The 12,668-nt window shown below is 44.4% G+C and overlaps 1 protein-coding gene across 2 annotated transcripts in view; it reads right to left on the bottom strand.

Annotated features, from left to right (window-relative positions):
* Window positions 1-114: 114 nt before the first annotated feature.
* znf385b (zinc finger protein 385B) overlaps window positions 115-12,668 on the bottom strand; it is a 66,919-nt gene continuing 54,365 nt past the window's right edge. For both annotated transcript variants that reach the window (XM_074695420.1, XM_074695421.1), the window contains exons 5-11: window positions 9,269-9,405; window positions 8,878-8,988; window positions 5,694-5,865; window positions 5,221-5,601; window positions 4,893-5,077; window positions 1,635-1,730; window positions 115-1,469 (exon numbers count right to left, since the gene is read on the bottom strand). In XM_074695420.1, coding sequence (XP_074551521.1) covers window positions 1,188-1,469; window positions 1,635-1,730; window positions 4,893-5,077; window positions 5,221-5,601; window positions 5,694-5,865; window positions 8,878-8,988; window positions 9,269-9,405 — 1,364 coding nt within the window. In that variant the 3' untranslated portion in view covers window positions 115-1,187. The remainder of the gene's footprint in view (window positions 1,470-1,634; window positions 1,731-4,892; window positions 5,078-5,220; window positions 5,602-5,693; window positions 5,866-8,877; window positions 8,989-9,268; window positions 9,406-12,668) is intronic.

The following is a 12,668-nucleotide window of genomic DNA, read 5'->3' as shown; positions in this document are numbered from 1 at the left end:
CCCTGATCTAAAGAAACCAATCTAGAAATTTAGATCTGATGTCATCTTTTCTTAAAGCTACAGTAAAATATTTTTTGAGGTGCCTAATTTGGCGCCCCCTGTTTATCTGTGTGTGTTTAAACCTCAGAGTGAAGTGTAAACAGAGAGTGTGTTGGCAGCATCCTGACACCTGTCTCTCTGCAGTGTTTACTCTCATTACACGTCATTAAAGTGGATAAATAAATCTCAGAGCTGATGGTCTGATGATGAACTTGAGCCTCTTTCATTTACAGATGTAAATTAGTGTCAGTGTTGGTATTTATGTCACTGCTACTCAAACCAACAGGAAGTTTGGTTGGAGTGTGACTGGACGGTGTTGGTAGCTGAGTTTCTCCTCTTTAAAGTGAAAAATGACTTTATTTATAAATGAGAAGTGATTCCTTTTATGATTTCTGTTGCAAGAGCTGAAAATGTTTCTTTTTTTGTTTCACTGAGTTTGGAGCTCAGAAAGACGCTGACATCAGTTGAAACGAGGATCGAAAAACTTCATCTGACATCAGTCGCTGGTTTTTGCTCTGATGAAGCTTTTGGATAAAATGAGACGATAAGAAAACAAATCCCTGCTGTATGTTTGGAAAGAGCTGAGCACGCGTGCAGAGACATCTCAGGACGGCTGCGGTCGACATCAGGTTTTTGCTGGTTGCTTCCTCCAGGAGGAGGAGGAAGAGGATGAGGAGGAAGAAGGTCCAGGTCCATTTTTCTCCAGGCGATTGTTTTGGGAAAGTCGAGTCCTTTTTCTGTGAATAGTTCCAGGAACCATAACTGATTCTCAGAGTTCTCCTTCAGGTCGCTCCTCCGTAGATATTTTGAGTCGAGCAGAAAATCTGCTGATTGTAACAAAACACCGCACACTGATTCCTCTCCCCCAGGATCTTTTATTGCTTTGGGTAAATCCCGCAGGTTTTCATCACCTGAAAAAGTTTTTTTTCAGGATGTGCAGAAAAGTTTCCTCCTCTGTTGGGTTCAGTTTCAGAGAGCGCCGTCCAATCAGCCGAGGGTTTTCAGACGTCTGTGAGTGAGACGACAGAGACGAGGATCCGCCTCCTGTCGGTTTGAATCCCTGCAGCCGTGACAGCAGAGCTCGTGACCCCCGTAGCTCCGACAAACTGGAGGTCAAAGGTCGTGCGTCCCCACCGCTCACAGCGCCATCAGTACGGCGTGAAGAGAATCGACCCCTGGCTCGCTCTGATTGGTCCAGGAGCTGGACGCAGGAAGGAGGCGGTGAAGAGGGACGAGGAGGCCGGAGGGCGGGGGTGCAGAGGGATGGCGGTGGTGAGGGGGGAGGAGGTAGGGGTGAGGAGAGAAGAAGAGGGGAGGGAGGAAGGGAGGGAGGAGGGAGGGAGGGAGATGGAATTGGTGAGGGAGGAGGGAGGAGGAGCGAAAGGAGGTGAGAGGAAGGAGGGAGAGAGGGAGGGCTTTACCAGCTCCGTCTGAGAGGAGAGGAGAGGAGAGGAGGAATCAAAGGAAGGAGATGACAAGTGGAGGAAACAAGGAGAGAGAGGAAAGAGAGAAGGTGATTCCTCAGCAAAGATTCATCATCATCATCATCAGTGTGATGTAGGTGGTGAAGGGGTCAACAGGTGGAGGAGACTTACGGTCAGCGAGCAGCGCGGCTGTTTGTTGTACGGGCTGTATTTGGGTTTGCTGGGTTTTCCTGCCACTCTGTCTTTGTGCCTCCTGCTGGAGATGTGCTGCAACAACAACAACAACAACAACAACACACACCACGTTTAAGATCTCTGCACTTCAGACTGACACTGAGCTGTTTCCAGGTTACTGATTGTTTGATTAAAAAAAAAACATCTTAAGCAACACAAGCTTGTTCCCAGACCAGTGGTGTGCACAGATGGGGGGCAGAGGGGGCCAACACCTCTCCTTATGGAACCAATTGTAGCAAAAACCTGCCCTAAAGTTCCCTCTTGGGAGCCAAAAAGAGCTCAAAAAGCCCCCTTAGAAGCAAAAACCTGTGTAGATTGTCTCTCGGGAGCCAAAATGCACTTAACTGCCCCCGTTGGAGCCAAAATGTGCTAAAGTGACATCTTAGAACGCCAAAACATGCATAAAGTGCCCCTTTTGGAGCCCAGAATGTGCGTTAAAGTCTCTTTTTGGAAATCAAAGTGTGCACGAAATACCTCTTCGAACCAAAACACATGCTAAAGGGCCATTTTAGGAGCAAAAATGTGCGCTAAAGTGCCTCCCTGGTTGAAAAAATACACTGATCTGCCGTCTTGAGCAGCAAAATGTGCATAGAGTGCCTTTTACAAAGGTGAAATGCATGACCAAGTGCCCTTTTCAGAGGTAAAATGCCCTTTTGGAAGCCAAAATGAGCTTAATGCAATTATAGGAGCCAAAAAGCGTGCTTAATTACCCTTTTTGGAGCCTAAACATGCATTAAAGTCCCCCTTTGGAAGCCAAAATGTGGATATATTGCCTCTTTGAATCCAAAACACATACTAAATTCAACTCCTGAAGCCAAAACACTGAAGTGCCACCTAAGGAGCCCAAATGAGTGCACTAAAGTGCCTCCCTGGTTGGAAAACACACTGAACTGCCCCTTTTAAGAGCCAAAATGTGCCAAAATGACATCTTAAAATGGAAAAATGTGCAAAGAGTGTCCTTTTTCAGAGGGGGAACATGCACTAAAGTGCCGTCTTTGGAACTAAACGCATGCTAAAGTACTCATGTTGACGCCAAAATGTGCACTAAAGTGCCTCCCTGCTTGCAGAAACATGCTTAATGTCCCTCTTGGGTGACAAAATGTGCATAGAGTGCCCTATTCAGAGCTAAAACGATGGATGAAGTGCCTTGATGCAAGCCAAAATATGCTTTTTGCAATCTTAGGAGCCACAAGGCACACTAAATTGCTCCTTTTGGCGCCAAAATGTGCATTAAAGTCCCACTTTGGAAGCCAAAATGTGTTTAAATTGCCTCTTTGGAGCCAAAACATCTTTAAGTGCCACCTTAAGAGCCAGAATGTTCGCTAGAATGCCTCCCTGGTTGGATAAACACATGTAACTGCCCTTTGCGGAGCCAAAATGTGTTCAAATGACATCTAAAAACGACAAACTGTGCATAAAGTGTTCTTTTTTGGAGCAGAAACATGCACAAAAGTGCCCTCTTTGCAGCTAAACACATGCTAAAGTGCCCACTTTGGAGCTATATCACGTGCTAATGTGCCTCCCTTGTTGCAAAAACACACTTGACTTCTCTCTTGGGGGCTAAGATGTGCATAGAGTGCCCTCTTTGGAGCTATAACACATGCTAAGATCCCCTGTCAGGCACAAAATGTGCTAAATGCGATCTTAGGAGCCATAAAAGATGCTAAATTGCCCATTTTGGAAGCCCAAATGTGCACAAAGTTCCATCTAAGGAGCCAAAACACATGCTTAAGCCAATTCTTGAAACCAAAACATCCTAAAGTGCCAACTAAGGAGCCAGAATGTGTGATAAAGTGCCTCCTTAGTTGGAAAAATACACTGATCTGCCTTCTTGAGCAGCAAAATGTGCATAGAGTGCCTTTTACAAAGGAAAAATGCATGACCAAGTGCCCTTTTCAGAGGTAAAATGCCCTGTTGGAAGCCAAAATGAGCTTAATGCAATTAAAGGAGCCAAAAAGCGTGCTTAATTACCCTTTTTGGAGCCTAAACATGCATTTAAGTCCCCCTTTGGAAGCCAAAATGTGGATATATTGCCTCTTTGAATCCAAAACACATACTAAATTCAACTCCTGAAGCCAAAACACTTAAGTGCCACCTAAGGAGCCCAAATGAGTGCGCTAAAGTGCCTCCCTGGTTGGAAAACACACTGAACTGCCCATTTTAAGAGCCAAAATATGCCAAAATGACATCTTAAAATGGAAAAATGTGCAAAGAGTGTCCTTTTTCAGAGGGGGAACATGCACTAAAGTGTCTCCCTGCTTGCAGAAACATGCTTAACTTCCCTCTTGGGTGACAAAATGTGCATAGAGTGCCCTATTCAGAGCTAAAACGATGGATGAAGTGCCTTGATGCAAGCCAAAATATGCTCTTCGCAATCTTAGGAGCCACAAGGCACACTAAATTGCTCCTTTTGGCGCCAAAATGTGCATTAAAGTCCCACTTTGGAAGCCAAAATGTGTTTAAATTGCCTCTTTGGAGCCAAAACATCTTTAAGTGCCACCTTAAGAGCCATAATGTGCGCTAGAATGCCTCCCTGGTTGGATAAACACATGTAACTGCCCTTTGCAGAGCCAAAATGTGTCAAATGACATCTAAAAACGACAAAATGTGCATAAAGTGTTCTTTTTTGGAGCAGAAACATGCACAAAAGTGCCCTCTTTACAGCTAAACACATGCTTAAGTGCCCACTTTGGCGCTATATCACGTGCTAATGTGCCTCCCTTGTTGCAAAAACACACTTGACTTCTCTCTTGGGGGCTAAAATGTGCATAGAGTGCCCTCTTTGGAGCTATAACACATGCTAAGATCCCCTGTCAGGCACAAAATGTGCTAAATGCAATCTTAGGAGCCATAAAAGATGCTAAATTGCCCATTTTGGAAGCCAAAATGTGCACAAAGTTCCATCTAAGGAGACAAAACACATCCTTAAGCCAATTTTTGAAACCAAAACATCCTAAAGTGCCAACTAAGGAGCCAGAATGTGTGATAAAGTGCCTCCTTAGTTGGAAAAACACATGTAACTGCCCTTTGTGGACCCAAAACTGCTAAAATTACATCTTAGAATACAAGAATAAACATAGAGTGCTTTGTTTTGGAGCTGAAACCTTCATATCCCCCTTCACAGATTCTGTAAAGTTTTGTTTGTTTCCTGACAGAAGCAGTTTAATAACCTCTCTCTGCTCGTTGTGTCTCTACCTGTTTGAGCTGGATCTCTGAGTTGACGTGCACGTCACAGATCTGGCAGTGGAAGGTTTTGTTTTGCAGACCGGATCCTTTCAGGGCGGAGCTGCTGCCGTTCTTCAGCTTGGCTCCTGGTCGAGGGTACGCCTTGATGGGCCCGGCGCCGCTGCGAGCCTCCAGCATGGTTTTATGTTTGGAGCCTGAAAAGAGGAGCAGAGAGCGGACTCCAGTTTGTTTCCACCGCGTCCAGGTGGGAAAACGTAAAAATAACTCAACACTAACTCAAACCCCACGTGAATTATGACCCACACGTGTTCCCGTACACTACACCACACCTCCTCACCTGCGTTGTGAGCCTCCAGCTGGGACAGGGAGTTCACCGCCACTTTGCAAAGTGAGCAGTACAGCAACTTCTTCGCCTTCTCCTCCTCCGACTCCGCAGAGAGAGGAGCATCCTGGGAGGAAGGAGGAGGAGGAGGAGGAGGAGGAGGAGGAGGAGCGGGGATCGATGGAGCAGGAACAGGGAGAGGAGGAGAGGATTTGGAAGAAGAGGAGGAGGAGGAGGAAGAGGAGGACAGGCCAGGGGCAGGGAGAGCAGAGGGAGGGCTGGAGGGAGGAGGCTCGCTACCTGCTCTGCTGGAGGAGGAGGAGGAGAGCGGGGAGGAGGAGAGGAGGAGGAAGGGTTTGAGAGGGGCGGGGGAGTCTGTGAGGCTGGGTACGAGCTCTGTAGGGAGGAAGAGGAGGAGGAGAAGTTAAAAAATCCAGCTCAGCTTTAAAGAATAAACGATCCGTGTTAATAACCAGGAGTTAACGAACCTGCGTGCTGATTGGTGCTGCTGCTGGCTGACACAGAGGGGGCGGGGCCAGCAGGGCTGGGGTTGCTCCCATTGGTCTCTCCAGTGATTGACAGCTTGGCCTTCACTTTGTTCTCCTGAGATTTTAGCTTCTTGGCGTGACGGCTTCCTCGGTAGTGAGCTTCAGCCTGAGACTGAAGGAAACACACAGACGTTAAACACACACACACACACACACACACACACACACACACACACACACACACACACACACACACACACACACACACTGCTCTCCTGTAAACCAGGACATCGCTGGTCAGGGTGTGTGTGTGTGTGTGAATCTGCTGACCTGACTAACACAGATTTCTTTCTGCATGCTCTCTGATAAATTATCTGTGTGGAGTCAGACTGAGCCGCCGACGAGCTGCTAACGATGTCTCTCACGTAGGATTCAGTTTCTCGTCTTTAAACTCTTCACACCTCACCTCATTTTCCGTTTTTATATTTGTCTCTTTTCCAAAATGATGAATCTCTCTGTGAGGTTTATATGTGGAAATGTCACAACCCTAATATAAAAAGAAAAACACGAGGAGTCACATGACGTCCTCGTAGTCAGACAATCTCCCCACAGACACTAGGGGGCGACCCCGAAAGCAATTAACAAAATAAAAATAAAAATTTCAACTTTTAGATGGATGAGTGATAATTTCTTTATGATCAACAGTTTATTATTGTATGAAAATACAACTTTATATCAACAGAGAGCTGCTGGTGTTGGTCAAGTGATTCTTCGGTCCATTTCTCCTCCCATTTTTTTTTTTTTATCGAACAAGTCACAATTAACAGAAACCAATGCTAAAGACATGCCCTTGATACAAATTCAAATGAAAGCAAGTAAAATAAATAGATAAGAGGAAAAAAAGAAGAAATAAAAAATATAAAGGGACATATAAATCACTTTAATAATAATAAATTAAGATAAATGGCAACATTGAGATGCTGCAAAGAAAAATCTTCTCTAAGATACTCATTAAAAAGGTCCACTGTTTGATACTTTTATTTGCTATTAATCAATTCTTTTTACTAAATAAATAAATAAATAAATAAAAGGGAAATAGGAATCTTTAACGTTGGCATTGATGTTAACCAGTATATCCACCAGGGGGCGCAGCCCAGAGTCAGAAGTTTACAACAACAGCAAACTCAAAAACAAGCATGGCGACTGTGTAGGAGGTGTAATGCTAATGTAGCGCTTTCATAAAAGCCAAAAAATGGAGGCAGCAAGGCGGTGGATGATGAAGCAGTTAAATAATCGCCAAAGTTCCTCTGGTGTTATTTCTTCTTCATGTCTCACTAAAGCTACAGGTAGCGACAGCAACACTGCCGCCATGGTTTCTGGTGGTACTCCTCCATCTTGGCCCATATCTGTAAGCTCTCTGGAAATGTGCAGAAATATGGACGATCTTAGGGCCTGTTTATATGACAATGGTTTTAGGGTGAAAAGCAAAAGTTTTGTTGCCTTTCAGCCTCACATTTACACAGAAATGGCGTTTCAGCCGACCTAAAAGGCAACTTTTGAAAACGGCCTCCAGAGTGGGATTTTCTGAAACGCTAAACAAATGCTGGCGTTTTCAGTGGAGACGCTGACTTCACGCTGTGCTCCTGTTACGATCGTGGTGATCTACCGTGTTGAGCTTGTGCTGCTCAATCTGCTGAATCTGTGACTGTCTTTAACAAAATGAGCATCTGTTGCTCCACTTCTGCTCTTAGCATTCACCAATACACCAGATGATCGGCCCAACTCTACTTCAGAGGAGATCTACCAAAAGATGCTTCTGGACAAGACAGTTATAGAGCCACCTACAGGCCTGGCATGCTTACTACAGTATTTTCAGTCCCTCAGCTTCTCTGTGTAAACGCAGATTCTTTTTTGAAATGTTGTTGTGCAAACGGAGCCTAAAGCTAACTACTGGGCAGCAACGGCAATACTGCCCCCATGGTTTCTGGTGGTACTGCTCTGTTTGGTCTGTATCCATAAGCTTTCTGGAGAAGGGACAGAAGGCTCCGTTCGGATCCAGATCTGTATGTAACCTTGAGTATAAACAGGTTTTTACTGTCCCTAAAATGTTTAAGCTCCACTGCACAGGGAATGTGCGCCCCCTGCTGTGCACCAAAGTGATGGTAGTTAAACACAAAACAATGTTGCAAAACAGGACTCATCTTTCAGGGGCAGAGAAAAGATGTAGATTTGTGTAGCCATAAAAGGCCAGTTAGCTAGCTCGTTAAAAAGAGAGAAACTAGCCCGTTAAATAGCTTCATATTCACGCTAACTCGTTTTTGTTTGTGTAATACTTTAAATGAAGGCAGAGGGCGCCAAATCAAATTTTCCTCTCATGGAGGTTTGAGCCAGCTCTGATATCTGGGTCAAACTTTGAAAATGTTCAAGAGAAAATGTCTCCGTATTGAAGTATTCTGATTTTTTTTGTAAACTCGCTGAAAGAAATTCTTCTACGTCTTTTGCTGTGATTATAAAAATGATTCTGGGTCTGAATCCTGATTTCTAAACAACCAAAAAGTCAGATTCAGCCGGAGCTTGATGGAAGTTTTTGTCCAACTTTTCACCTGTCACACACCTGTCTGTTAAACCATCCACCTGAACCTTTGGTTTATCTGGTTTAGGGTCTTGTGGTTCCTCTCAGGAGGTCAGCGTCTCAGAGGAGCTGTGCATCCATCAGACCGTCTGCACACTGTAAACGATTGTTCATGTGAGGTGTCAGCGCTCACTGTATCACTTGAGAATGACGGCGTGTAACGAGCCTCCAGGTCGTCATTGTCCTCATGTGACCGTCTGAACGCCGGGTGACTCAGTTTTTATTCACTTAGTTAGCTCCTCTTAACGCTCCGCTCCTCCTCCTCCTCCTCCTGTCTCCTCTCCTCAGCACTCATTCTTGTTTTTGTGTTCTTTCATGAATAATTTTAAGAGCTCATATATTAGTCATGTCTGATTGGCGTGACACTAAGAAGGAGCCTTGTTAGCGCGTGTGAATGAGTGTCGTTTAACGGAGCAGGAGGTGTGAGAAAACACGACGGGATAAAACAAAACAATTTAAAAAAAACTGATTAATATCACCACAAATCCTGTCAAGTCAATACTCACACACACACACACACACACACACATGAACACAAACATAGACGCTTACGTCCGAGTTGAACCTCAGCTGGCAGACGTTACACGAGATGACCTGCTTCTTCTTCGGTACCAACGTGACACCAAAGGTATGGTTGATGACGGCCTTCTGCACCGGGTCCATCTGCAAGACACACACACACACACACACACACACATAAACACACACACACACACAGACTGAGGTCAGAGGTCACTGAGCTGCTGAGTCCTGACGGGGTGCTGATGACAGAGCGATGCTGAGGAAGTGACAGGTCTCTTTATCGCCGTCAGTCTGTGTCACCTGCAGCTACCACATCCTGTCACTGTAACTGTCCCTCACACACACACACACACACACACACACACACACACACACACACACACACACACACACATGCTCACTAACACACACGCTAACATACCGTGTTGAAGTTTGGGAAAAGTCCGACTGGTGTTGACGTCTCAACAGGAAAGGACAGGAACGGTTTCATCATCACTGAAGGACCAGTGGCGCCGATCAGCCCTGGCAAAGCCCCGCCCACTGAGCCACACCCACTTCCTGCAGATAAACAGACAGAGAGGGAGAGATCGGACTGTTACTGACTGAAGCACTTTGAGGCGACTAAAGAGGGGAATTACAGTCTGTACAACGACGAAGAAGAGGAGCTGAGGTAGCTTTTAGCCTCCTGGGAAACAGATAGGCTCCTCCCACCTGTCAGCCAAACAAGCCACGCCCCCTAATCATGCAAATGTTTGCACCCTTTCCACTCTGTATTTTCCTTGAACTTTGTGTATTTTTAGATTTTTCTCTTAATCCAAGGCTGTGAACATATTTATTTCTGCTTTCATGCACTTTTGGAGCCTGCCTCATGTGGTCACTCAAGGAACTGCAGATTTTTTTTTTTTTTAATTTCTTTGCACTGGCTTTGTTTTGTTAACTGCAGATTTTTTTGATTGCTTGGATTACATGAAAATAAACAAGAAGGAAGCTGCTTTTTAGAGCTTTGTGGAGCTGAAGAAGGGCAATCCTGGACCCTGAGCCTGAAGCGGTGATTTAAAGACCCTGTTACTCTTAAAGCAGAATTCAATCAATTTTTATAATGAAATTTAACAACAAAGGCTTAAAAAGAGACAGTTTTAAAGCTGCTTAACACTCAAATACTTCTGAATTTTGAAGGACTTTATCTAGGTAATATTTATTCCATAAAAGATAGGAGGGAAAAATGTCCTGGCAGCTAGCAAAAAGTCCATCACTAGAAAATCTTCAATCCCCTACCACCTACAAGACACGAGTGGTTCGAAATAATCCTAGAAATCTTTTTAAGTGGATCAAATTTGTTACCCCATTTAGAGCAGATTTGTCTGACCCCACCTCCTAAGTGAGAGACACAATGTAAATGTAAACTCCCCTTGTTCATCTGTACCTAGTTATTGATTTATATGAGTGATGTAACATAGGTGGATATTATTTGGAGCTTTATACACATTTAAAATATAAACAGCAACAAAGAGAATATGTCTAACGGTTTGTTTTTGAAGAAAACACACAAAATTCTACATATGTGTAAATACAAAAGACTGGAAAAGGACTTTGTATAAGAACTGCTTACTTGTTTATGAATGAAAATGTCTTTTCCAACAAAAAATAAAGATTTACAAAACAAAAGAGACAGTTTTACAGAGTTGCTGAGTTCATTTTCTGGCACTTGGCTCCTGCCGACAACGCCAGAACAACCAAAGCTGGTTATAAATAAATTATAAATATATACATTTATTACCTCCGCCAAGTTTTTGGGAGAGTTTGTCAGTTTGTTTGTTTGTCTGTGAACAACATAACTCAAAAATTAACAAACAGATCTTGATGAAATTTTCAGGAAATGTTCGAAATGGGATTAGGAAGAAGTGATTGAGTTTTGGAGGTGATCTGGATCACCGTCTGGATCCAGGACTTTTTTTTTTGTGTGTATAGACCTCCACAATGAATAGTCAGATGAAACAAAACAAGACAAGGTCACCATCATTTCTGACAGATGTGAAAGTAGGATCTAGATCCTGGCAAAATTCTGGATACTAAGATCTGGAATATGAAATATGTGCTGGGTCATCATGATTTTCAACACTGTCAGGAAACAAACTATCGTGCAAACCTGCAACTAACACCAAATTGTAGCAAACTTAAAAAAAGTCAGCAACTTGTCTTCTTTGCATGCAACCATCGTCGTCAAACTTCAGTCATAAAAAACAGAAATGGACTCATTCAGATGAGCCGATAGAGTCTGAGCGTTAACCTGCTTTCAAGGTAGCTTCAGAGGCCCAGATTTCCTCTGTGAGCTGTTTGTTGGGGAAGAAGCTGGAGCCTTCAGTTGGTATTAAAAAACACTTTGCTCAGGGCGAAACTTGTGTTTAAATATAACCTTTGCACAGACTGCAGCACTCTGCTCCAGCCTCCCTCTCTGCTGAGGCTGCGGCGACGCTGCATTCACACAAACAGGAAATTACAGATGCTAAGTGAAGAATCTGAGCCTTCGTTAAAGATCAGCACGCTCCTGGAGAAGGATGGAGTGAATAACGAGGGATTTTATGTGTTTCACTCATTTCTTATTGATTCACGGTGTTATCCTGACCCACAGACCCCAGCAGCTGATGTACTCAGCAGTGATAACATGACGAACATATGGCGCTCCAGCTGCAGGCGGGAGAAAGTCATCATACAGATAGAAAAGAAAAAAGAAGCAGCTTGAGTAATGAGCCCAAAGGATGTGAACTCTTCTTCACCTTCATCAAAAACCTCTTTAAAGCCACAGAGAGGAGTCGAATCCTCACATTTCGTGCAGCCTCCAAATTTAAACCTCCTTGCAGCTGTGTTTGTTCCCCGTTACGCATGAGGAGGTGTTACATATACATACACAAAGAGCAGACCTGCTGGAGATGAAGAAGAAGATGAAGAAGAAGAGTTATTCTTCTGTCTGTGTACCTTCAGAGTCACACAAGCCCTGCAGTGAATTCTTTCGTAACAACAGAGTGTGGGTGAAAAACACTGAGAGCAACTGAATCAGCTCTGACAGAGGAGGAGGAGGAGGAAGGAGGAGGAGGAGGAAGAGGAGGAGAGGAACATTCAGTCTTCTTGGTTGAGTCCATCTGTCTGATTTCGTTTAGGGAAACCCGTTTGATTGCATTTTAAACACTCGGTAAAGTTGTCGTAATAATTTGAGACGCTTTGTAGGTCAGCCCGTCCCATTCTGTACGTTTCATAACTCATTTCTCAAACTGGAAACGCTCCGTCTCACAGATTTCCCTGTGACTCGCTGATCCTGCTCCATCGCTGTTATTAGATTCAAAATAACCCATTTTAAAATACCTTATAAGCTCCGTCTTAATTACCCATAACCCACCTTAACCCGCCCTGAATGCCTTATGACCAGTATCTAACACCTCCTTAATGCACGGTAAGCCCCTCTAACAGGTCTAATCCAGCTGGATCCCCTGCAGATGAGGGTTTCTAGGAAAGTTTCTCACGCTGATCTGAGTAAACTCCACTGAAGAGGTTCGTCTGTGCCCGGGCCAGACCAGACAAAGCCCGTCCAGGAATCTGCGGCTCTGTGCCGGCCGTGGATTGGCCGTGTGCCGTGATGGTTCTCACTCACTTTATCCTGGTATAACAGAGGCGTGAGTCAGTGTCTGTATTTATCGCTGACAGCATGACACAACACAGTGCTGTAATCACAGCCGCGCAGACAGACGCACAGCGCGGCGTATCGCTGTCTGGATCAGCTGCTATCAGCCCTCAGATTGTTTATTATTGTAAATACAGATTAGCATCTA

Source organism: Halichoeres trimaculatus, unplaced genomic scaffold (genome assembly GCF_033239565.1).
Source record: "Halichoeres trimaculatus isolate MK-OKI-2021-1 unplaced genomic scaffold, fHalTri1.1 fHalTri1_scaffold_19, whole genome shotgun sequence".
Taxonomy (NCBI): domain Eukaryota; kingdom Metazoa; phylum Chordata; class Actinopteri; order Labriformes; family Labridae; genus Halichoeres; species Halichoeres trimaculatus.
Note: the sequence above shows the minus strand (reverse complement) of the source record. Positions and strands in the feature narration are given on the sequence as shown.